General features: G+C 41.3%; 1 protein-coding gene across 1 annotated transcript in view; it reads left to right on the forward strand.

Annotated features, from left to right (window-relative positions):
• Positions 1–25,226, forward strand: part of adam19a (ADAM metallopeptidase domain 19a) — a 168,158-nt gene that overhangs the window by 127,191 nt on the left and 15,741 nt on the right. Inside the window, exons 8-16 of the mRNA XM_085758931.1 lie at positions 355–426; positions 682–848; positions 2,480–2,564; positions 6,285–6,427; positions 7,518–7,695; positions 11,244–11,333; positions 13,196–13,391; positions 15,016–15,124; positions 21,216–21,420. Of these exons, the coding sequence (XP_085615057.1) occupies positions 355–426; positions 682–848; positions 2,480–2,564; positions 6,285–6,427; positions 7,518–7,695; positions 11,244–11,333; positions 13,196–13,391; positions 15,016–15,124; positions 21,216–21,420 (1,245 nt within the window). The remainder of the gene's footprint in view (positions 1–354; positions 427–681; positions 849–2,479; positions 2,565–6,284; positions 6,428–7,517; positions 7,696–11,243; positions 11,334–13,195; positions 13,392–15,015; positions 15,125–21,215; positions 21,421–25,226) is intronic.

Genomic DNA, 25,226 nt, shown 5'->3' on the forward strand with positions numbered 1-25,226 from the left:
CAATGAAGCCTGGAGATCAGGATCAGTCGTGATGTGAGAGGTCAACAGTCCTGTGGTTGCTGGAGACACTTGGACGACGGACTGAGACCAGGGTGGACGAATGAAGGGCTTTAGTTGGCTCTGGCCTTAAGGAACCTCATTAGCTGGGTGACCGTTGATCAAAATGGTCAATATCGAACCTACTGGCATAGTTTGGAATTTGAGAAAATCTTGAAAAACAAGAAATAAGACGGAGCAAGAAAAAAAAACCCAATCACGGTCCATTAGCTAAGAGATTGTCTCTAACACTTAATGTATTTTTCTGACTGCAGATCTCATTCGTGCCACTAACACTCTGTGTCCTCTGTCCTGCAGTTTAAGCGGCAGAATAAGGACTATGAAAAGACCAAGACCAGGATAATGGAAATTGCCAATTACGTGGATAAGGTAACGCTGATGCTCTCTCCTGCTGCTGCTGAGTGCACAAACAGCCCCACACTGTCCTACACTCATCACATATCTCGCTGTCATCTATTACTCATCTGCTCTGTTTGTGTCCAAATAAATGATTCACGGATAAGAAAAATGCACACTGATATCGGCCTCATCAGGAGCCAATCGATGGCATCCTCACATTGTGTTACTGGAGCTTATGACGTTTGTGTGTTGTGTTGTGTTGTGTTTTTGTGTGTGTGTGTTCAGTTCTACCGGGCTCTGAACATCCGAGTGCCTCTGATCGGTCTGGAGGTCTGGACCGACAGGGACCAGTGCATCGTCACCGAGGAGCCCAACGCCACGCTGTGGTCCTTCCTACAGTGGAGGCAGAAGCTGAAATCCCGCAAGAAGCACGACAACGCCCAGCTGCTCACGTAAGACACACACACAAACAAACAAACACACAAACACAAAATCTGGGTTCCCACTTACTGTATCTGGAAAACCTGCAAACGAGTTGATGAACTAAATATGGTGGTTGGGAGTCACCAGGTTATTCCAGGGTCACTGTTTCTTTACATTTTATTTATTTATTGTATTCAATATCCGTTCCTTTAAAGGGATAGCTCAACATTTTGGCAAATTGGCCCATTGCCATAATCCCTATAGTCATAGCTACAGAGGCTAATGGGATTTCTTGGTTTCCCTCATCAAACTCATCAAATACACAATCCAACAACTCCAAAACGCTCTGGTGGACAAGTTGTGACCTGCACATTCACCACGCTATGAGATAATAACAGAACGTTACCAGACAGAGTTGTTTTAGAGGTAAATTCATGCAAAACCGCTGATGTGCGTTCCCGTCGGGAGCAGTTTTTCATCAAGCAGTCTCTGTATTTGCCTCTAAAACAACTCTGTCTGGTAACGTTCTGTTATTATCTCATAGCGTGGTGGATGTGCACGTCACAACTTGTCCACCAGAGCGTTTTGAAGTTGTTGGATTGTGTATTTGATGAGGGAAACCAAGAAATCCCATTAGCCTCCGTAGCGTAGCTCTGAGCAGCTCACGGCTCTGCTCCACCGTTCTAAAAACAGCTTGCATCGACAATTAAAGGTAACGAACCTACTGCTATGACTATAGGGATTATGGCAATGGGCCAATTTGCCAAAATGTTGAACTATCCCTTTAAGCTTATCTCATTCCTCTTTGCAAATATTTGCGGAACTTAAATTGGGTACGAGGGAGCTAACAAACAATTAGATTATTATCAATCCATCATTTTGTGGAAAGAGGGAGGAATTAAAGATGTTATTTTCTTGTTGGAAAAGTGTTTGACAGCTCATTTGCTTTGTGCTTTTCATAGTGTAATTATAATTATGAGGGTCATTATCTCCTGTCTGTCACCTTTTCTTCACAATACATAATCAAAATAAACATAAACATATATCGCATAACATCATAAATCATTATTGTACCTCACATTGCCAACACACACACACACTGCCGTCCCCTCATGTGTCGACATATAAACTCCAGCTTTGCGTCACATGATTTCATACTTCACGTTTTAAATTGACAAATCATTAGATTGTATTAAACCGGATCTCTCGCCGCGCTCGGCTGTAATTGGGCCGAGCAGCAGCGGCGCTACAGCTTAAACTGCTGGCACACAGTGACACACACAGTCAGTGACGTACACACACACATTTGTAGATTTATCCATAAGCAGTAAATTGTTGGCCCCTGTTGCTCTATAATTAGTTATGCTGATACTACCACAGGGCCCGTTTTGTTTTGATTCAGCAGACAGGGCTTGATTTTGTTTTTGGAAGCTAAAGTGACGGCTGCCAAGAGACCACATGGCGGATTTCGGTTCCTCGGCTCGCACGCCCTCTCCCACATCTGACAGGCTTATCAAGTCGGGGCCGCCGCGCTCTGCTGCTGCATCTGCAATCAATGTGAATCCACCGTGGAGCCCATAAGTGAGCTGAAGGGAGATTGAGGTTAAGTGATTTTTTTTTTTTGATAAATGTGTGTGTGTGTGTGTGTTTTTTGTGATAGGGGAGTGATTTTCAAGGGGACGACTATCGGGATGGCGCCGCTGGAGGGGATGTGCAGCCTGGAAAACTCTGGAGGCATCAATGTGGTACGTGGGAAAACATTTTCTCTGTCACCTATCTTTTCTTTTTACCCTCAATCTTTTCTCCCAGTTGGAGTCCGGCTGTTATTGAATGTCTATTTCTTAGTGCGGAACGACCTCCAAAATAAATCAGTCCGGTCGTCACCTCTACATGTTCGGTTTTCCTTCAGTGTCCCAGATTAAATACAGGATTGTTGGGGATTGTTTGGTGCGGGGCTGTGGTGCAGTGGTTGGTGTGAGGAGATTTGAATTTACAACTGGTTAATTTGTCTTTAATGAGTTTAATTTGTTTGTTTTCTGGTTTTTTAATCTTATAACACGTTCTTGACCCAAAGTGATTAAAACTTTGTGAGAAAAAATTAAAAGGAGATGAAAATCGATCAACCAGAGACCATTAAAAGCATAAAAAAACGAGCAGAATTAGCAGCCTTTGGTTAGTTTTAGGCTTATAAAGAGAAAATGGTTGGGTTTAGGTAGAGGAACCTATGGAGATGGGGTTAGTTACGATTAGTGTTTGTGTAAAGAACATAATGGAGGAGTGAAAATGGAAGTGTATCCTAAAAAGGAGTGATCAAACACTGGTGTAAGCAAGAGAAAAGAGAGGATGTATGAGTTTCTGTTTGGTTGGATGGTTGCTGTCGGTGAGTGGCTGATCTGAGCTCTGAGGTCCTTCTAGGTCATGTGACGTTGTTGGACCTCTGACCCGGTTCAGGTTCACCCCCCATTGATTAGACAAACCCGGGACTCCTGTCTGATGCTTGAGCGTCTGTGTGAGGATAAACTCTAAAACCAGTCTGAATCTTAAACTAACAAAAATAATCTCCGACCAGGTGTTTGTGAAATCTGTGTAAAAACCTCACAGTTGCGCTGAAATCGATGCCATACTGTTACTGTGATTTACTTGAGTTAAATCTAATTCATTTCTAGTGTAATCTAATGCAGATGGTGTATGAGAAAAACTTTTATTTTGAGAAAGAATTAAATGGTTTAACGTAGTTTCTTTGACTTTCTTTCTTCCACCAGTTTGAATAGTTTGGTTTTTATGTGGAGGGTTGAACCCTCTCAGGACTCTGTGCTCTAGCTGCTCCCTCCCTGGTACTTTTTAGGGTGTTAACATTCAGACCTCGCCTGGTTTCCTACAGCTCTAAAAAGCATCCACTCTGTCCATTTGCTCGGCCTGTGGAGTGGAGCTGTACGGCTTCATATACGTGCGGCTGTGGTGGTGGACTGAATGGACGTGGGGCCGCGGAGATCGATAGCTTCTCCATGCTTGATTTGCTTCTAATAGGCTGTCAGCTCTCCCCTGTGGACCGACTGTGGCCGGTGGAATCCAAATGTCCTGTTGGCCCCCGCGGAGCCACCGCCACCGCCACCGCTCAACACCACCACAGGGCCAGCACAGCTAGCGCACGCTTTATTATACCTCTGAAGTTTGGCTTTCAGAGAATGAAATGACACGGGAGGGATTTCAGAGCAGAACATCAGCATTTCCAGACAGTTAACACATCCCTGCTTTATACAGTATGCATAATTCAGAGGCAGAGCTAAGAGTGAGTGACAGCTTTCAGCAGATCAAAGAGGAGCTAAACACGTCTGAATACTGCTGCCGCCACCTGTGTGTGTGTGTGTGTGTTTCTAGCTCTTCTACCTTTGCAACTAGGACACTGTGTGTGTTTTTCTTCCTTCAGAGCATTATTTAACACGTGCTCATTGTGTTTCTACCACTTTTGCACCTATTACCATTGAATAAAAGCTTGAAGGTTCTGCAAACATGAGCATTTGTTGACAAGTTGAAGTCAACGTAACTAGCAAAGATGTTAGCGACCGTTTTGTTAATGAAATGCCATAATGGTTTAGAAACAATAATTTAAAAGTAAAAATTAGGTTGTATTGCTTCATATTAACGCCGTTTAGAATGAGCATGTGCAGGATGAGTGTCGTCACTGTTTTACTGCGACCGTCCTCCAGTCTCCGCTACTATTAGCATGCTAATATTTGCTAATTAGCTCTAACCGTCCACAAGGTACATCTTAGAGATTCTGCAAACATGAGCATTTGTTGACAAGTTTAAGTCAACATAAAGATATTACCAACCTTTCTGTCCAGAAATGGCGTTGGCCTTCTCTCCTGCCAGAACTCCAACTCTCTTCCAACATCACGCTACAGGTTAACATGGAGGCAAAAAACAGGGATGCCCGAAAGAAGTTTGGCGTATTGTAGCTGATTGCACGACAAAATATGTGCAGCAGCAATTTATGCTTATTTTGGACACAGATGAAGATGCGTGAAAACATTTACGAATAACTTTGGTTCCATTCTTACCATTAATGATGAAGGTCGGCATGTTTCATGACTGCCACTGACGTCAAGTTGGAAAATTGGATCATACCGAATTTCCCACCTGTAATTTCCAAGTTGCAAGTTGTCTTGAACGCCGAGAACAATGAGCGAGCGCCTTGTCAATGATAGGAGACGTTCTCCCTGTTACGCCATAATGATTTAGAAACAATCATTTTATAGTAAAAATTAGTTTGTGTTGCTTTAAATATTAACACTGTTTAGAATGAGCATGTGCAGGACGTCACTGTTTCATTGCAACAATCCTCCAGTCTCCTCTACTATTCTATATTAGCATGCTAATTATCGCTAACCGCTGATGGCATGTTAGCTTTTGCGTTGATGTAATGGTAGTTGTTGAAATACATCAGTCCGCCAGTTACCCAGCCAGCAGGGGGCGCTGTGTCAGTTCTCCCTGTTACAGTCAATGAGGCGTCAACTATAAACAATCATTTTAAGGTAAAATTGTTACATAAAGTTGCTTCAACGCAGATTGTGTTACACAGGTTGTTTGTAGCTGTTGTTAAATTTCAACTTGTGTACCTGGTTGAGTTTTTATATGTGAAGTGTAGTTCAAAATAGTCACTTAATTTGCACAACATAGTAAAAATCCATACTGAAATGCACTGATGGTGAAGGGGAGATGACATGAACAAAACAATTAGCCAAAAATGATCTGTCAACAACAGCTCAACAAACACACAAAAACAAGTTAATACAGTACAATTAAACTGACATGGTGGAAGCAGATCAGCTCCAGAGAGAAGTCTGTGTTATTTTTTCCATCATAGTTATTTTTCTTTTTAAGCAAACTGACACAGTGCTCCTCTCTAGATGTTTCCGTGATGTCAGTCTTCCTTATAAAACAGTGTAAATCCCAGCAGCCCTGTGCCTCCCTCGGAGAGGTTCGCGGAAACTGATTGTCTCAAATTGCCTGACCTCGGGGGGAACACATAATCAGCATCTGTCAGCGGGCTATCACCTATTATTTCAACGATCCTCCCTTTCAATCCCTATGCAACAACAACAAAAACGCTTGGCAAATGAAAACGTCCCAGAATGACCCGCAGACTGTGTGTGTGGCTCTGGAGCATCTGTGTGAAAAATGAAAATGTGTTTAGGTTTGACTTTATTAGACTCCCACGGGGTTTAGAAATGTATCAAGAGCAGAGAAAAAGAGAGAAACAACAGATACACAACAACAGTGGAGCCCAGAGGCTGCAGGTTAAACTGTGTGGCAGTTATTATGGTAATTAGTTTAATTATGAATTTGTTTTATAACAAACACTGCGCAGAAGGAGGATGTAAACAGAAATAAAAAAAAAAGGAGAGAGGACTTCAGGTGAGAAAGTCTTAAGCTTTCTATTTATTTCTATTTCGTGACTGCAGGATCACTCCGAGCTGTCGATCGGCGCTGCGGCGACCATGGCCCACGAGATCGGCCACAACTTCGGGATGAGCCACGACCACGAGGGCTGCTGCGTGGAGGCCACGGCCGAGCAGGGGGGCTGCGTCATGGCCGCCGCCACCGGGTGAGCCTGAGGCGCCACGACAGGCTTCAATCAGCACGAACCTGTTCACACTGACACTGATGTTACATTACCATGTGAAAAACAGCTGCATCAGCTAAAAGGACAAACATTTACCTGGATAATGTACAAACAGAAGCCTTGAAAGAGGAGAGAAGTTTTTTATTTTACATTTTCAGGATCATTTTTGTATGTTTTATCATTTTTAAGAGAGATAAGTAAAATCTTTACCCATAGGACGGGAAAAAAACCCTTTACAGGACTCAATTTGACTAAAAAAGATGCAACTGGAGGCTCAGACCATGAGCATCCACATTAATAGATATATAGAAATGATAAGGTAAGAAATAATAGTAAAACTGACAAATCAAACGTCCAGCATCAGATTCATAATTTCCTGCCTACGATGACACCATAAATTAAACTTTGGTTCATATTAACACATTTATTTATCTATTTACCCCTATTTTTATTGAAATCTGCGTATTTATTTGTCTTTGCATTTGTATTTTATTGTTTCATTGTTCAACTCATATTTATTTTCCTCTGAGGATTTAAAAAAAAAAAAGTTATATTTATCCATCTAAAACCCCAAAATTGTGAGATTATGAAAAGGAATATGAGAAAAAGAGGACAAAAGATGGATTTATATTATCCATCTTTCCCAAAATTGCATAAATAAAGTAATAAATAGTGAAAATGTTTCTGCTTTTAAACACCTTGTAGAAACATATACCGGTAGTATCTCCTGTGGACATTCAACATCTTCCATACACATCAATGTCACGTTCAACAGCTAGAGGATTTGGTGACTCTTTACACCCAAATATTTTTCATTCAGTCTTTCTTCCCAGATAAAAGGAAGGTTGGAAGGTTATTTTAAAAAAAAAACACTTCACCTTCCTTTCAGGGCTTCTGTAGTTTTCATTATGATTCTCACAGATTTTTAATTCCCCTCGTCGTCCTTCAAATTAGAGTGTTATTGTGCTGAAAGCCTTTTGTCCTACGGCACCTCAAAGCACCACAAAAGAAACTCAAAGAAGTAAAGAAATTCACAGAATAACAATGTTGTCATCTACCTCTCCGTCCAAAGGCATCCGTTCCCCAAGGTGTTCAGCCGCTGCAGCAAACGCGACCTGGACAGCTACTTCCAGAAGGGAGGGGGCATGTGTCTGTACAACATGCCCAACATGAAGGACCTGGTCGGGGGCAAGAAGTGCGGGAACGGCTTCGTGGAGGACGGAGAGGAGTGCGACTGTGGAGAACCGGACGTGAGTTTTCCCATTGGTTGTGATGTGTTCACAGGTTCACGGCGGCGCGGTGCAACTGTGTTGGTTAGCCAGTAGGTTCTGGGTTCGATTCCTGGGCCTTGTGATGTGGAGTTGAAGTTTCAAACTGTTAACCACAATGTGTCCTATTCATTTATTATCCAACATGCTGCAGTTTACAAAGTAGAAGAATGTTAAGAAGAAGAAAAAGCGAACTGGGCAGGCTTGGCTCTTCAAAATAAAAGCATCTACATTTGCTTCAGATTACTATACAATTACCATTAATTGATGATTTTACAAAGAAGAATGAAAAAAAGTGACCTAACTTGGCTTAGCATCTTTAAGCTCACAGAAAACTACTCAAAGTATGACTTCCTGCTCTTCAAAATAAAAGTACACAATCAAATTACCATTAATCGGTTTACAGATTCTCTCTTATACACTGTAAATAGAGTATTTTAAAACTGTTTTAAACCAAACAACAGCTCAGTAATTTTAACATTAGCTTCAAAGGAACAATACCTTGTGCCTGTGTGGGTTCTTTCTGGGTTTTCCAGCTTCCTTATACAGTCTAAAAACCTTAGGCACGTGATACAGTATGAATAAAAGAAATTGCAGTTCTGAATGTAATAACAATGCTTCTGACAATGGCATATCCTAAATAAGCAATTAGCAATTAAGAAAATAAGAAAATGAATAAAAAGAAACTGCACTGACGCATTAAATAAAATTCTTTTGCATGAGATGCAGTACAATTGCAGCTGTAACCATGAGACACCATAAGGGACAACCAGCTGATTACACATCATGCAGTACATGTGTATCATGGGGCTTTTAACCCACACACAGTCACTTGATGGGACTATTTCCTGACAGCTCCTCAGTGTGGATTCAGCTGCGTGATACAGAGCTGATCAGAGGTTTTCGTGGGAACCAAACCTGACAAGTCAACGTAAACATCCCTTAAACTTCACCGATTGTCACACTCGCGCAGCTTCGTAGGAGGAGGTGTCACGTTTGTAGACAAGAGTGTCGCTGGAGAGTAAAGTCAGCGTGGTGGCACGTCATGTTTGTGGGAAACCCAGCTAAAAGTAGTTTCCCCCCTCCCCTCCCCACCCCGCCACAAAATCGGGATGAAGTGTTTTGCGCTTTATAAACTCAGAAAGGTTAAGTAAACTGTCTTTGGTTCACGCAGCCGAGCAAATTGAAAAACAGAGGAAGCAAATTGGTGGCTGACAGGCGGCGAGGGGCCGTTTGTTATGACTCTGAGTCGGAGCCTGAGCTGACAGTTGAGCTCTGGCTGCTGACAAGCCACCTGCTCTTAGCCTTGCAAATGAGACGAGCTACAGAATAATGCTTAAAGGGATAGTGCAACATTTTGGCAAATTGGCCCATTGCCATAATCCCTATAGTCATAGCAGTAGGTTCGTTGCCGTTAATTGTCGGTGCAAGCTATTTTTAGAACGGCGGAGCAGAGCCGTGAGCTGCTCACAGCTACTCTACGGAGGCTAATGGGATTTCTTGGTTTCCCTCATCAAACTCATCAAATACACAATCCAACAACTCCAAATTGCTCCAAAACTGAGTTGTTTTCGAGGTAAATGCAGAGACTGCTTGCCGAAAAAAACTGCCCTCGACAGGAACGCGCATCTGCGGTTTGGCATGAATTTCCCTCTAAAACAACTCTGTCTGGTAACGTTCTGTTATTATCTCACAGCGTGGTGAATGTGCAGGTCACAACTTGTCCACCAGAGCGTTTTGGAGTTGTTGGATTGTGTATTTGATGAGTTTGATGAGGGAAACCAAGAAATCCCATTAGCCTCCGTAGCGTAGCTCTGAGCAGCTCGCGGCTCTGCTCCGCCGTTCTAAAAATAACTTGCACCTACAATTAAAGGTAACAAACCTACTGCTATGACTGTAGGGATTATGGCAATGGGCCAGTTTGCCAAAATGTTGAACTATTCCTTTAACCGTCTCGTCTACGAAAAACAACGAGGCCCCAGATTGTAAACCAGTGAATCTACGACAGCTCTTTTTATTCTGAATGGAGGAACGGCAGCGTTGCACAGGAAGTCACACAGAGAGACCTTTTATTTCCGTTTTAGGATCCGAGCTCGTCGTCACACTACAAACAAGTCAGAGCTCCTTTTTTTGTTGTTGTTGTTGTTATTGTTGTTGTGCTCCGGCATAATCCCCTCTGTGTTCTCTCCTGCCGCTATAATTGGCTTTTTTTTTTGGTTTTTTTTTCCTTTTCTTTTTTCTTCCTCCTCCTGTTCGAGTCAACTCCCACATCTGTTTTGACCGTAACCGTGGCTCGGAGTAGGGCGCCATGGCAACAGGAGATGTTGTCTTTTGTGTACACTGCGTGTGACAGTGGGCGCACACTCACATTTCTGGATTCAGATGTTTTATGTGTGTTATTTATTTTTTTATTCATGTGAGTAGTCTGTGTATTCAGCGTCAAGACGCCTCTGATGGACAGTTTGACCTCTGACCTTTTAGGCTGTTATGGTTATTGCAGATTTTTAGGAAGATGCACATACACATAGAGTTAAATTTCAATTTCTTTTGTCATTAAAAATGTTTGTACTTCTTCTTTACAAGTTTTTCCAAATCATCCCAAATTCCTGTGTTTCAGTCGGAGCTCAGGTTGAGTCTCATTAATATTCGTGACTGTGTTTAACTGCAGATGAGTCACCAAATAATGCTGATGTCATAGTAGAAAGAGAGAAACCTTAAACATTATAAGATTGAAATGAACTTGTAGTTAAATAGAGTTTCTTAAAACATCCAAACTTGTGTTCTAGATGTTTTTGAGTTGTTAAACTCTAAAATGTTTCTGTTACATTTTTAATCTGTCTGTCCTCTTTATGGCTTTTAAATATAAATGTGTTTTTTTTTAATTCTCATGTGTTTTCTTTACTCTATTCCCTGTATGTTAGTCACTGTGCAGCACTCTGGTAAACTTTTATGTTTTTTAAAATGTGCAATATACATAAAGTGGATTAGATTGGATTCAAATTCTCAAACCAGAGAAATTAGAGACTTTGATCAATCGTGGTATCGGTACGTTTCATTGGTCGCCTGTCGATGATGTCATATCCTCTACGAATCATATCTGACATTTTCATTATCATTTTAGTCACAAGATTCCCTTTTATTTGTGTTTATCTCTCTTTGTATTTTAACTCTATGAAGGATTTTCAGTCATCAGACGTTAACCCCTCAACAGTTAAAGGCTAAAGTAAAGTAAAAAGCGTTGGAGAAACATGAAACTGCAGTTTGATCAGTTTGCTGTGGAGAGGAGGATGATTCAGCTCCGGTTTAAAAAAAAAAAACCTGCTGAACATCTGCTTCATGAATTATAAGAGAAACAATCACAACAAAGCTCAGCAGCAACCTCAAATCCCATGATCCCTCACTGTTACTACCAACTACCAAACACAGTATCGATTGAGACTTTTCGAGGTAGATGAGCAGATGTTACAGTCTGTGGTTATAGAAAATTAACGAGTGCATTCATTAATAACGAGTGTGTGTCTGTTTTCCAGGAATGCACCAACGACTGCTGCAACGCCAACAACTGCACCTTGAAGGAGGAGGCTCAGTGTGCACATGGAGTGTGCTGCGAGGGCTGCAAGGTAACACACACACACACAGAGGCAGAGCTGCAGAGGAAGGGGGGAGCTCACCTTGTTTGCAGTAGTATCTCAGTATCATTAGTTCACTGTCAGTCATCGTGTCAGTGTGTTGGCATACTGTACCCAGAGCGCTTCCAGTCAGCTCCCGTCACAGCGGCCCTCGCCGTCTTCACATCCCAGCAGCACGTTTCATCTCCGCTCTCATCTTCGCTGTTCAAATGCAAATCCTGACGTCCCGTTGTAACACACACAGCACAGCAGTGAGACCCCCCACCCCACTCAAAACTCCACTGAGCTTTAAGCCTGACAGCAGAGACAAACAGAGAGAGAAGCAATAACCTGCCTGCCGCCGTCTGCAGGAAGAGGAGCTACAACTCCTCTTTGTTTGTTTTTACTCGTCACAATATTGTTCACATCTTTTTCCGGACAGAGTTTTACCTCTTAGACTTTTTACATTGCTACCAAGAGCAGCAGGTGTAGAGGAAACATGGTGGAGCTGGTGGAGACCAAACATGGAGCTAAAACAGGGACGGTCATGACTCCAAATGAGAGATAACGTGGCTTAATGTGAGAGGAGTGAAATTCAAAACTAGGCCAGATTGTCTTCTGCTCAAAACATCTGTTATTCAGCTTTAATAACAGAGTGCACCGTTCCCTCAAATGAAAATACACTTGACAAATGTGTTGTATCTTCTCAAACTGAAGATCTTCACTGCAATCTAAAGGTCCGATTGACTAGTGGTTCTCAAACTGTTTTACATCAAGGACCCTAAATTGACACAAATTGGACCACGGACCCCCACTGTCCACAAAATATTTTGAAGCAAACACCAGAAATACACAAATATTTGTTCTGAGACTGAAGACCATTATTTTTGTTTGTCAATTTGCGTTCAAATTGGGGCCAATAGCGTGAATTATTGGAAATATTGTCGAGAAATGTTTTATTTCTATAAAAAAAAATTGGTAAACATTCTCACAATTCTCAAAAAAAAAAAGTTAAAAAAAAAAAAAAATCTGGAAAAAAGTAGTAAGATTTCTTTCTTTTTTTTAAGTTTTTAAAAAAATCTAGAAAAAAGTGGTAAAATTTCTCAAAAACAATTTGAAAAAATTGGTAAAATGTCTCAAAAAAATGGTAACATTTCTCCAAAGAAAAGTTTTTAAAACATTAGAGAAAGTGGTAGAAATTCTAAAAGAAAATTTTTTTTTAAAAAGAGAAAAATTCCCACTTGAACCCTCTTACGGACCCCTGGAGCATAAAGTAAAGTGGGAGCGTGACAGCTTTGTTATGACATCATAATGTCACAGTGTTAAAGGTCCCAAATAATCTGATCAAATCAAACCAAATCAAACACCTGCTCTGTTTTGTGTCTTTTAACTTGAAGCCGCACTGCGGATGATTATGTTCTGCTCTCTGGCTCCCCCTACAGTTGTGGAGTGTCGTTCCCTTTAACAGTATTGTTGCAAATATAAATTACAGAGGTACAGACGTAGCTACACGAGCATTACTTACTGGTCTAACTACAAGATGGCGAGTTTGGCGTCAGTCTTCTATCCTGTCTTTTTTCCTCTCTTCTTCTTTGTCTTCTTCTCTTTCTCTGTCAATGTCCTCTTCGGCCCCTTTTTTTTCTTCTTCCTCTGCCCTGCTAGATTCTTGTAGTGTTTTATGCCCACCATCAGTCAAGCATATACACCTGCGAGGCTAAAAATGCATCAATATCCCCACAGATATAGCCTATATTTTTTTTACAACTACTGTCTTGTAAAAAAAAAAAAGGATTCCTCCCTCGTCTTGTCTCACATGTCTTCCTCCCTTTTCATTGTTTCCTCTCCCTCTCTCTCCCTCCCTCTCTCTGTGCCAGTTGAAGCAGGCCGGTACCATGTGCCGGGGCCCGGCGGGGGCCTGTGACCTGCCAGAATACTGCACCGGGGCCTCTCCGTACTGTCCGGCCAACGTCTACCTGCTGGACGGCTCCTCCTGTCAGTACGGCGTGGCCTACTGCTACAACGGCATGTGCCTCACCCACGAGCAGCAGTGTCTGCAGCTCTGGGGCTACGGTAATGACCACAGCCACACACACACACACACACACCGTACACTGCACCAAAACCAAACAAAACCCTCAGAACAGTGTGAGGCCTTTTGTTTAAACACTGTACAATGAACGGTGTAGAATTACTCAGGGATTTATGTCCAATAATACCGGTGTTTAGAGACTGCAGAGGAGTACTGTGGAGCTGTACTGTGTGTCAGAGTTAATGCACCATGAAAACCATGAGCTGAGACTGTCAAAGTAAACTCTCATCAAACACACGATCTGCTTCCTTTTCTCTCTCAGATGTGGAAGCTGCTATTTTTAACATTAGCACATTAGATATAAAAAAATAACAACACAGTGACTTTTTCATTATATTTCTTCGTTGTTTTGATTTTTTTTTGTTTTTTTGTTCTGACACAGTTTTGAGAACTGGAGCTAATTTTCGCAACTCTTGCCCTGAGATCAAAAGTTTGTCTTCATGTTTGTCTTGATGTGAAACGATGTGGTGTCATTTTGCACAGTTGCAGAGAAGCTAACTGTTAGCTTCACCCACAGATCCTATGTGGTCTATATATTTAAGTTTCAAAATGTAATTTTTCCTCCTTAAAGAGGAACTATGCAAGATTTTTTTTTTACCTTAATTAAACAGCTTTGGAGTAACAGATTGCCTTCTTGCCAGCTTCGTTGAAAACAAATGCACATGGAGGGAGGAGGGTTAGCAGTGAGTTTTTACAACAGTGAAAATATCCACTCCGATCCTGTAGGGGGAGCTCCGTAGAGAAAAAAGTAGCCTAACCGAAACAGAGAAAAAGACTTCATAATCAGTGTTGCCAACTTGGCGACTTTCTCGCTAAATCTGGCGACTTTCCAAACCCTCTTGGCAACTTCTTTTGTCAAAAGCAACTAGCGACAAATCTAGCGACTCTTTCCAGTGATATTACAAACGTTTCTGGACCTGAAATCACGTTATCACAAATGTTTTCAACGAGCGACTTCTAGCGACTTTTACGACAGCCAATAGCGACTTTGCTTACTGCGGAGTTGGCAACACTGTTCATAGTTCCCCTTTAAGGTTTGGTCGGGTCCAATCAGCAGCTACTTTCAGATTGTTGGTGTCCATTTAGTCCAGGGGTTTACTCTCTTTTTCTTGTATGTGTTTAGCGTAGCGTAGCTTAGCTTAGCTTAGCTTAGCTTAGCTTAGCTTAGCTTAGCTTAGCCTGACCAAATACTGAGTTCTGTCCTCATCGTGAGGTCACCATGTTGTAGCTTTGCTGAAACTCCACTGTGAGGAACACTGAGCTGATATCGATCTGTTTCTGGTCTTAACGCCGCACAAACGTGTTTCCTGAGATGTCTTGACATTTCCTAAAACCCGTCCCTCGGGGGTCTCTGAGCTGAGCGAGGGTCGACACCGTGGTGGTCGGTCGCCCCTCGTCCTCTCTGCAGTATAGACTGGCAGGTGGCTAAGACCTGGCTTAAGCTGTGTTTGTGTGTCTGTTGCCAAGAGCTTTGTGATGTTAAGACGCTGCCATTTGTTGTGTGTAGAGGAGGATCATTACCGACATTGTTAGCAACCGCAGCACAAGAGCAAGCACACAGAGCCTGAGACCACGGGGCTGATGGGAGATGCGTTGTGTTTGCAGGAGCTCGACCGGCCCATGACGCCTGCTTCCAAGACGTCAATGCAGCGGGAAACGCCTTCGGAAACTGTGGGAAAGACGAGCACGGAAACTACATGAAGTGTCTGAAAAGGTATGAGCTGCTGGTGACGTGACTGTTGTCCAGGTGAAAATAAGGATTTCTGTCAGAATCCATGAGATGAGTGAGTAACTGGTACAACATGATGAAATCCGCCAGGGGAAAGAAATACATGAAACATGACTCATACTAAAACTAAAAAAATCCCAATGTGGCAGATTCATTAGGCACCAAGTCACGTTTGAATCTCATAATTGTGCCTTATAATTACAACAATTTGTCTTATCGCTGTTACATTTCCAGCATTTTCTTGCTTCCAACTACATTACAACATCTCAAAAAAACACTTTAACACTTTTATCTGTCTCTGAATGTGGAGTGAAAAGTGCAAACACATAATTACAAACTTGGAGACCAGCAAAAATCTGGATAAACAAATATAAATCTTTATTGTGTAATTTTCATGATTTATTTACAACTATTTACCAACTGAAAGAAAGTATTCACATTTGGCAAAAACTGCAGAAACTGATCAGCTGTGGTTCTGAAATGATAAGAAAACTCCAGCTTTGTTGGAACTATCTTTAAAAAAAACATGCACACAGACAATAAATGTGTTGGATATTCAACAGTTCATAAAGACAAGATCTTACTAGTTGATATAGCAGAAGTCATAAAGGACCTGATCTAAAATAGTCTGAGACAAGAAATGTGTCTCCTGGGTGTAAAAAAAACATGAAACTGAACAACTTTTAAAAGGAAATGCAGAAGTTGGCGATTAAACCCCGGCTTAAAGCCTCACCAAGGCCGATTATCATCATCTCCCAGGTGTTTACAACCGAGGACTAAAAGAAGCTTGGAAAAAAGTTAAAACACCTCTTGGCAGCGGCGCTCTCTCGCTCCTCTGACCATGACTATGTGGCTGAGATTGTCAAGAACTGCAGGGAGTACAATGTAACCGAGAAAACTCTAAAGGAAGAGAGGATAGTGTGTTTTCAAACACCTTACACAAGACTGGAGGTCCACAGGGACACCAGAGGGCCTGAACATCCAGCAGCACAGAGCAGGAACGACGACGACAGCTACAGAGGAGGGTGGATGAAGGAGCCCTGAGGAGTCCCTGAGGAATAAGTCTGAGTTAAAGAGGATGAGGAGCCACGAGTCCCACTCCAGCTATTAAGGGAGTGTTCGTTTAAAATGTTTGAACTTGATGTTTGATTAATGTCTCGGCCTCAACGGTTCATCATTTCATGTCTGGGTGAAGTGATGTCACCCAGCGTAATAGACACCTTGGTCTCATAGGATGGAAATAGTTCCTCTCTTAGAGTTAATAACCATCTCATCTCTCCTCATGAGAGGCTTTGAATCTAAAACAGTTTTAAAGAATATTATAAAAATCACATGGATAAAGGCAACATTTTCTTGTTAGAGCTGTTGGAGGAATTGCTAAACAACAAATTGACCACCCCAATTACAAAAGAGGAATTGGATACAGCTATCAGTAAATTTAAAAAAAGCAATAAAAGGGAGTGAAGGTTTTGTAGGAGTTTTAAAGAAGACCTTACACCTGTGTTGTTGAAATCTCTAAATTGGACCTTAGAAATGCTAAAGTACCTGACACATGGAAAGAAGTGGAGTTATATGAATCATATCAGCCAATCTCCACTCTGAATGAAGACTTCAAATTATACAAATCCATCATTTTTTGGACTGGAACACTTTCTTCCTGACCTGATAAATTAAGACGAGGGTTCATAAATTATCGACATTCAACAATATCTATGGCAGCTGGGTTTGTCTGTATAAAATACTGGAAAGATTGGGCTTTAATAATCAATTCATCAGGTGGATACAAGCTCTACATAGTGACACAACCAACATATCGTTATGACCAATGGCTGCCTGACAGGCAATCACTTGAAAGTAGGGATGTCTGATAATATCGGCCCTATATTAGCCTAAAAATGTAATATCTGTCCACATCGTTATCAGTTTTTCTGCCAATAATGAAAACCTGATAACATAATGCCTGGATTTCGTAGTGATTTAGCGGCGAACTGTTGCTAATTATTGCCACCGCTGCTTTAGACGAACAATAATGGCGACATGCAGCTGTTGATTGGCTGTTCACCTGTCACTTGTAGCGTCCAGTGACATATGACAGGCTGTTTGAATGAGCCAGGCAACAGTTAACAACTAATATGACCTTTCCTGTCATCCAGATCAGATTTGGCCTCTATGAGTCAGACAATACTTTTGCGAGGTAGAGAGAAAGAGAGGGGATTAAAAGCTGTTTGTGTGCTCACTAAGGGAAAAGCTGTTAAAACGATTGGAAAAAAAAACTTGCCAAATAGAGATCTATGTTGATATTCACAGCTCAGACACTTTTATGATAAAGAGATTAAAAAAGATTTAGCCATGGAAAGATAGTGAAGTGATTAAGATTCTGAGTGGTGCATACAAACAAAACAAAATCCTTATTTCTAAATTGTACAACAAAAATGACAGAAATGCAACGGCAGGAATACATTATATGTCGAAATGGGAAGCAGAAGTGAATATTAAACTGTCAGAGGGTGACTTAATGTGCAATACTCAACATCTTGGAAAGGTTGTAAAAAGGTATTGGAAAATTATTATTTTCAACCAAACCTCATAAAATGTCAACAATATTAAAAACGGCAGCAATGGAGGAAACTTTAAAAGAGTTGTGTACCTGGGATTAATACCTAGTGATGGACACTTGTTCCTTTTAAGATCCTGATCATCTTGATACTTGTAAAATATGTCATTGTATTGATTGAATTGGTTGAAATCGGAGGCCCATATAGCAGCTAAAAATCAATATATTCTTTTCAAGAGGTGGTGGAGACCAAAACAAAGCTAAATGTGGATACAGGCTCTACATAGTGACCCAACCAGCAGACAGTTATGAATACTGGCTGTTTGACAGGCAATGAATTAAAAGGGATCACTACAGCGAAACCGATAGTAATCCTCTTTGCAGACGATGCGATCATTTACTTTCAAAACCCAAAACTCAACATTTCCTTAACTATTTTTGCAAAATTTGGGACAGATGTTAAGTTACTACTTGAACATCACCAAACACAAGCACTTTGCTTAAATTACACACCAAATATTGGACTTAGATTCAGCAGGTAGACCCAAGCAGGACTTTATATCAATGCTGATTCATACATTGTGTCTCCTGGAAGTTTGTTAAAAAAAATAAATTTCAACTTTTATGAGATGATAGTAAATGTCCTGGTGCCTCAGTTTATGTAGTGGTCATATAATATAAATGCACACACACAGACACAGAGCCAAGTCCTCTGTGACCCATCAACACAAGTCAGAGGCAGCTTCCATGGAAGAGCGCCAGAGCTAATTAATGGAGCCAAATTAGCGATTTAGCCATGTAAATGAGGCTGTGGATTAAGGTGGCTAACGGCTGCCTAGTATGATCCACCACTGTCCAAATCCATTATGAAGTCCCGCAGGAGTCATTAGAGTGTTTTCTGGCCGCACAGAGTCACAGAGCTGATTAGAGGATATGTAAATGCACTATCTGGCTGTTATTAAGATGTGAATAATCTACACACAGCTGCTATCTGCCCATCACTCTGTAATCTGCTTCACTTGTTTTCCTCATGATACTCTGTGTGTGTATGTTTTCTTTCTCCAGTTTGAATCTGCATTTTAATCAAGAAGAACTAGATGCCAACAAAAAAAAGGAAAAAAAAAATCAAACATGTTTTTCTCTTTCTTCAAATGTTGCTGTTATGTGGAGGCGCCAACAGTGTTCAAAGGTCTCACAGCTATCTCTACAACATGGATATTCAGATTATAAACTCCAGGCATTGCCTTATTTGTGGATGTAAATCGTATATTCTTTTTGTCCGTTCTTATCAAACCGACTATAATTAGTACATCATAATAGTGGAATTAATAATTGAGCTAGTTAGGTTAAGGAACAAAATAAAAAAAACCTTAACACCCACTGGCCTGTGGGTGGTGTTGCTTCTGGTATACTGTATGCTGGGCCCTGTATGGTAGAAGGGGTGAAGAGGTTTATCAATCAGGGCTAGTGTTATTTTGCCATTATAAACCCATCAAAACAAACAAATGAAACTTACAAATGACAAATTAACCAGTTGTAAATGATCTCACATAGCTCTTCCTAAGCCAACACAAGCACCAACCGCTGTATCACTGAACAATCTCCATCAATCCTCTATTTAATTAGGGACAGTAAATGAAAACTGAACATGTAGAGGTGACGACCAGACGATCAATAATTCAAAACAAAAATCACTTTGATACTAATTAACAAGAAACGTTTTAAACACAATAGAAATAGGACATTATTATCTGAACCCAGGTTCCACATAAAGATGTATAATAATGATAATACTAATAATTATGACAGTAATAATGCTCTGAGACACATTACAGTAGAAAAAACGCCAGTCATCCATTCACCTGTTGTGAATGTCAATGGCCTTTCTTTTCCATTCATGATGTTTAACTGTGGTCAAGGAGGCGGTCAGCCGTCTCGATGATTGTTTTCAAAAAAAGGACGGTCGATAAAAGCCTCTAATTGTTCGTTAGTGATGTATGTGGGAAAACAGTTGCGAGAAGCAAAAGGCTTGTTGGCAGAATAACAAGGCACCGGGAGGAGAGTCTCAGATGTTTTGTAATGTTAATTTATTTCTGGTTGAAAGGATCAAACTGCGCCGGGCCTCCTGAATATCTTTGAAAACGGACACCGGGGGCAGATTTTAGAAAATTCACAACTTCATGGCACCTTCTCCACGGAGAGCTTTTCTTAAAAGAGATAAACCTTCACCTTTGTTGGTGCGGTGGCATCAAGAACAGGTTGTTTTTAGACATTTTAGTCGCGTCTCAAAGTTCACCGTTAAAAAAACACTGAGAGGGCGGAGTGGGAGAGAGAAAAAAGCTTAAATAAATGTTACATCACTGGTGTTTTCAGTGATGTACCATTTTGCGATCGCCTCTTTTTCAACAAAACACACTTTCAGAGATGGATTTAGTCCAGATTGTGGGTTTTATCACATGCTGAGTCAGTCATCACAACACTGCACAACACAGTTCTTCAGTGGACATTAAAAGCCACCGACAATAACGACCCGGTCAAAGTCAGCACAGATTAGAGACGGTACTTCAGCAGAGTGGACTGTAGATATTTAGGATCACAGCTATAGAGGAGAGGAGGATGAGATCCCCTCTATCTCCTTTGTTATGCACTCCAGCTTCACACATTTGAAGTTGAAGAGAGGGGTCGACTCGATAAGAGCGGCTGCTGCACTTTTATCTCGGTCCAAACAAGTTTCGTTTTAAAAAACACCAGATCAGGGTTGTGTGGGATAATTAAATCATTGATTAACAATGTTTCTCCTGCCAAAGAACTTGGTGTTTTAATCAGATTTAACGCTTTAAAAGCATCATCTGTCCAGAGACTGTCAGCGATGACGAGGGATGAATGTTGAATATGATACTGCAGACAGACTGGTTGTTGTTTTCTATGAATGTTTCAAGACAGGAATCGAGGAAGTTTCCGGCAGACTGGGTCCAGAGTGGCCCGGACTCAAAGCACACCAGTTTTAAGACCCAAACAACTGAGAGTGCTGTGCTGTGGTGATTGTGTCAAAAGTGGTGAAAGTGGACAGGGATGTCAGGAGAGCAATCAGGGGGGAGAAAATGGGAGTAGGGTGGACAGGAAGTTGGGTCCTTAAGTCCGAGGAGGAGGAGGAGGTCGATCTGGGGATGTCAACAGGCTAAGAGCCTCCACTTTGTCCCATGTCGTCAAAAACAGACACGAAAACTTTAGTAACTTTTGTTGTAAATGTTGTTTGTTGATGTTTTTCTTCTACTTCCATTCTTTCTTTGCTTGGATGTAGGTACTATCTAATTTGTGAATTAATTCTTTGTAACAAGGGGTAGACAATATAAGTTCGCTTCTTTCTGCCCCCTTTCATTCAAGAGTTACAGTATTGTCATTGTTTATTTTATTTTTTGTTTTTATGCTCGATAAATGAATGAAATAAATAAATAAACTAGACTAAACATTTACAACTTTTACAACTCGAAAAATTTCTATCTATCTATCTTTTCTCTCCAGTGACGCCAAATGTGGGAAGATCCAGTGCCACAGCGCCGCCAAGAAACCCAAAGGCACCAACGCCGTGTCCATCGACACCACCATCAAGACGGACGGCATCGAGGTCAAGTGCCGCGGCACCTACGTCTACAGCACCCAGGACGGCCAGGGCGACCTGCCCGACCCCGGCCTCGTCATGACCGGCACCAAGTGCGGAGAAGGAAAGGTCAGTTGGTCCACTGCAGGCTGGGCTTTAAAGGGATAGTTCAACATTTTGGGCAAATTGGCCCATTGCCATAATCCCACACTGCAAAAACAGCAAAACAGAGCTCATTATACTTAAAATAAGACTCGTCAGAGCTACGCAAAGGAGCTAATGTTTTTCTTTTTCCCTCTTTCAAGCATATTTTCACTTGAAATAACTCCAAAAATCTGATAGTGGACAAGTTTTTCTTCTTATTACAAGCACAAAACTTGCTTCACTGGCAGATTTTGTTTGAAACAAGTGAAAATGATCTAAAAACAAGTACATTTTTAGGTGGAAAGAGATTAGTTTTGACGAGAAATTAGATATTTTAACAAGAACAGCTGATATTCTTGGCAGATTTTGAGTTTTTGCAGGCAATAGCGTAGGACGTTGGTTATTACCTTAATTGTCGGTGCAAGTGTTTTTACAACTGTCCACCAGAGCGTTTTGGAGTTGTTGGATTGTGTATTTGATGAGTTTAATGAGGGAAACCAAGTAATCCCATTAGCCTCCTTAGCGTTGTTTTCGATGCAGCTCGCGGCTCTGCTCTGCCGTTCTAAAAATAGCTTGCACCGACAATTAAAGGTAACAAACCTACTGCTATGACTATAGGGATTATGGCAATGGGCCAATTTGCCTAAATGTTGAACTATCCCTTTAAGGGGACTGGAGCAAGTTTTAACTTGGCAGTCCAGTATGTCCTGTTTCCTTGTATCTGACGGCGGACTGTCCTTAAGGTTAACAGGAGTTTGAACAGAACAGGGAGCAGGGAGGAGGGAAGTCACTGCACTGACTTCACAAAGAGTTTAAAGCTTTGTTCCGCAGAGTTTCTCCTCCGTTATCTGAACACGGCTGTCGTACATCTTCACCTCTACTGTGGTTCTGGTTGTGTAGGTTCCCTATAGCTCAGGGCCGGAGAGACAACCAAACAAAGGTTTCTGCTGAAGTCGGGTGTTTCCCTGCGCTGTGTTAACACTCCGACATGTGTAGCCGTAGCCGGGGCCAACGGCAATGTCTGGGTCCAAGTGCTAATTAATCATTGATTGATTCTTTTGTCTGCAGCACACAAAACGCTCAGGCATCTCGTCCGTAGCCAGAACTGACGGACATCAACGGCAGCACATTAGCTCATCTCATCTAAATGTCCCCATTATCAGACCAGAGTCCAACAAAGACCTGAGGCTGGGATAGTTTTCCACTCTTCACTGCAGGTCTGATTCAACAAACTGTACAATTACAAATCTACGAATACTGCTTGATCTCATCACTCTGTCATAATCCTTATATTTATAGGTATCACTATTTCTTTAACAAACAACAGCCAAAGTTTTGTAGCCAACATATGAAACTAACTCTGCTAGGTGGTTAGCTAAAGGAGTTTTGCGAGGTCAAACTCACTTTGACCTTTGGCCTTTGACCACCAGTAGAAGTGAAAGTGTAAGTGAAAGTTTATACCAAATCCAAAGAAGGTGTTGTATGATACGTTATTGGGTCCACAACATTGGGACGGATGGACGAAGACGATATACTGTATCTCCAACTCTTAAATATTATTTTCGATTTCACTTTCTTAATGACCTAAGAAACCTATGTTGATTTACCTAGATTGAAAAGGAAGAAAAATGAAGTTGGATGCCTAAATGCGGACTCATATGTTCATAACTCAAACTTGATAGCAACATCTACCTCCCTCATTGATATTTCCACTATCTCTGAACGTGGTTGACCGGGCACATGGCTTCTGTCCGACTTCCTATTTCTCCAACCATACATTTTTATATTTTTTGCGTCCATTAGTCCAACCTCCCATTTCTCCGACTTAAGTAACCCTAAACCTAAACCTAACCCATAACCCTCTAGAATAAATCAGATTAATGGGTAGTCGGAGAAATGGGCGGTTGGACTGACGTATTCTCCCCATTGACTGTGAGCTAACAGAACAAACCTAAAGATCTCATCTAAAGACAACGGCCGCTCGACTCAACGGTTTGTCACTATATCACCATATCCAGCTGAGCACTTGGGAAGAGTCTGTCCTGTGTCTGTTGTTCCTGAATGTTTCTCATTGGGGCTTTGATTCAGAAAACAATCCCACCTCCAAAACGCACAAGCCCCTTCAAAATAAGAGCTGAATTATGCATGTGAAATACATACATATAAAAGAAGCCCGCACAAACACAGGGAGCTGCTGCATCTCCTTTCGTTCCTCCGGTAAATTCTATTTCTCCATCCATCTCTATCGCTTCCCCCTCCGCAGCTCATTCCAGCCTTTTGAATCCCATCCCAGCTATTGTGCGGGCCGCGCTGAAAAGACTGAATAGTGCTTGCATGAGTAATATATTATAAATAGGCGGCAGAGAATATTGTCTGCCATCCAGCTCTGATGAATTTTGAGTCATCACACCGAACTGGCCTTTTCTCAGCAGCAATATGTGCACACGTGGCACAAAGCTGCTGCTGCTGCTGCTTCGTATAATCACACAGTCACACGTTCACCTACGCTAAATTGATTGCCCCTGCTAACAATAGTGAGGCAGCAAAAGCATGCAAATGCTAACATTAGCACTAATACAGCTCAGTGATTACATAAAAAAACTGCTCAAGTGAAACCGCCAACACCTAAAGAGACACGTTTCACTGCTTTACTGCCCAGTGTGAGCTTGTTTATCAAACATAAATAACATGTAAATTAAACACAGATATTATCCATGCATCTAGCATTAGCCGTACTATAGTCAGTCTGGTGTTTTTAAACCTTAACTTAAAGACTATTCTGTTTTTTTGTTATTTAAAGATGATTTTCTAATAATATAGTAACTTTAAAAACAAACAAATTAACAAAATGCTTGGTCAGCAAAGCAAAACCTACAGTTCCAACAGGCCAGAGGTTTTTTGGAGGCAACGAAAAACAACAGGCAGACAGTGAGAGCAGACAACAGGACAGAAATGAGGTTAAGTTAAAGGGGAGAGGACAAACAATATATTTCAATATATATTAAAAACAACTGGAGAGAGCAGACGCCGTAAAAAAAAAAGGCAATAAAAAAACAATAAAAAAGACGACATCACATAAAAGCCTAAAGCATAAAAGTCTATAAAAATGGGTTTTAAGAAGTAATTTAAAAGAAGTGAGTCAGAGCTCATCTCCTCCTCAGGTTGTTCCACAGTCAGGGGTCGAGACTGTGGATTGAAGTCTCGAATTTAAAGGTCGAACCCGAGGATTTAAGGCTGAGAGGTGGCTCATGTGAGGTTAATAATTCTGTTATGATCGGTAAAATCCTAAAATCGATTCTAACACACTGAGAGCCGATGAAGAAAAACTGAGATTTTGTGGCCTGATGTTAAAAAAAAAATACTGAACTGAAAAGTAAACTCAGGAACAACTCCAAGTGGACCGACGGGACTTGAACTCATCATTCTGTTGTAACTGTGGCCTTCAATTAGAAGCAAGGCGTTTTCTGGGTCCGTGTGTTAACTACAGAGCTGGAGTGTGTTGTGGTTAGTGTAGCTTTGCATTAAGGCTTGACTCAGGGGAACGGCTACTGTAGAGAGGCTAAAAATACAGCTACTGACTCTAATGAACATGTTCATTTGCACAGAGAAGTGGAGCTTGACAGTTTCTCAGTGTGAGATTAACTTTACATTCATGAAACACAATCACCATCATCCAGGCTCGGATCAAAGCTTCAAAACTCAACAGGAAGTGAGGTTAGCCACTTCTCAGTGATTGACTATGAGTCAGGGCAACGTGGGTAATTAGTTTTTTAAATAATGAAGATATTAGC

This window comes from Trachurus japonicus, chromosome 18 (genome assembly GCF_045865225.1).
Source record: "Trachurus japonicus isolate A0001 chromosome 18, Traja_1.0".
NCBI lineage: Eukaryota > Metazoa > Chordata > Actinopteri > Carangiformes > Carangidae > Trachurus > Trachurus japonicus.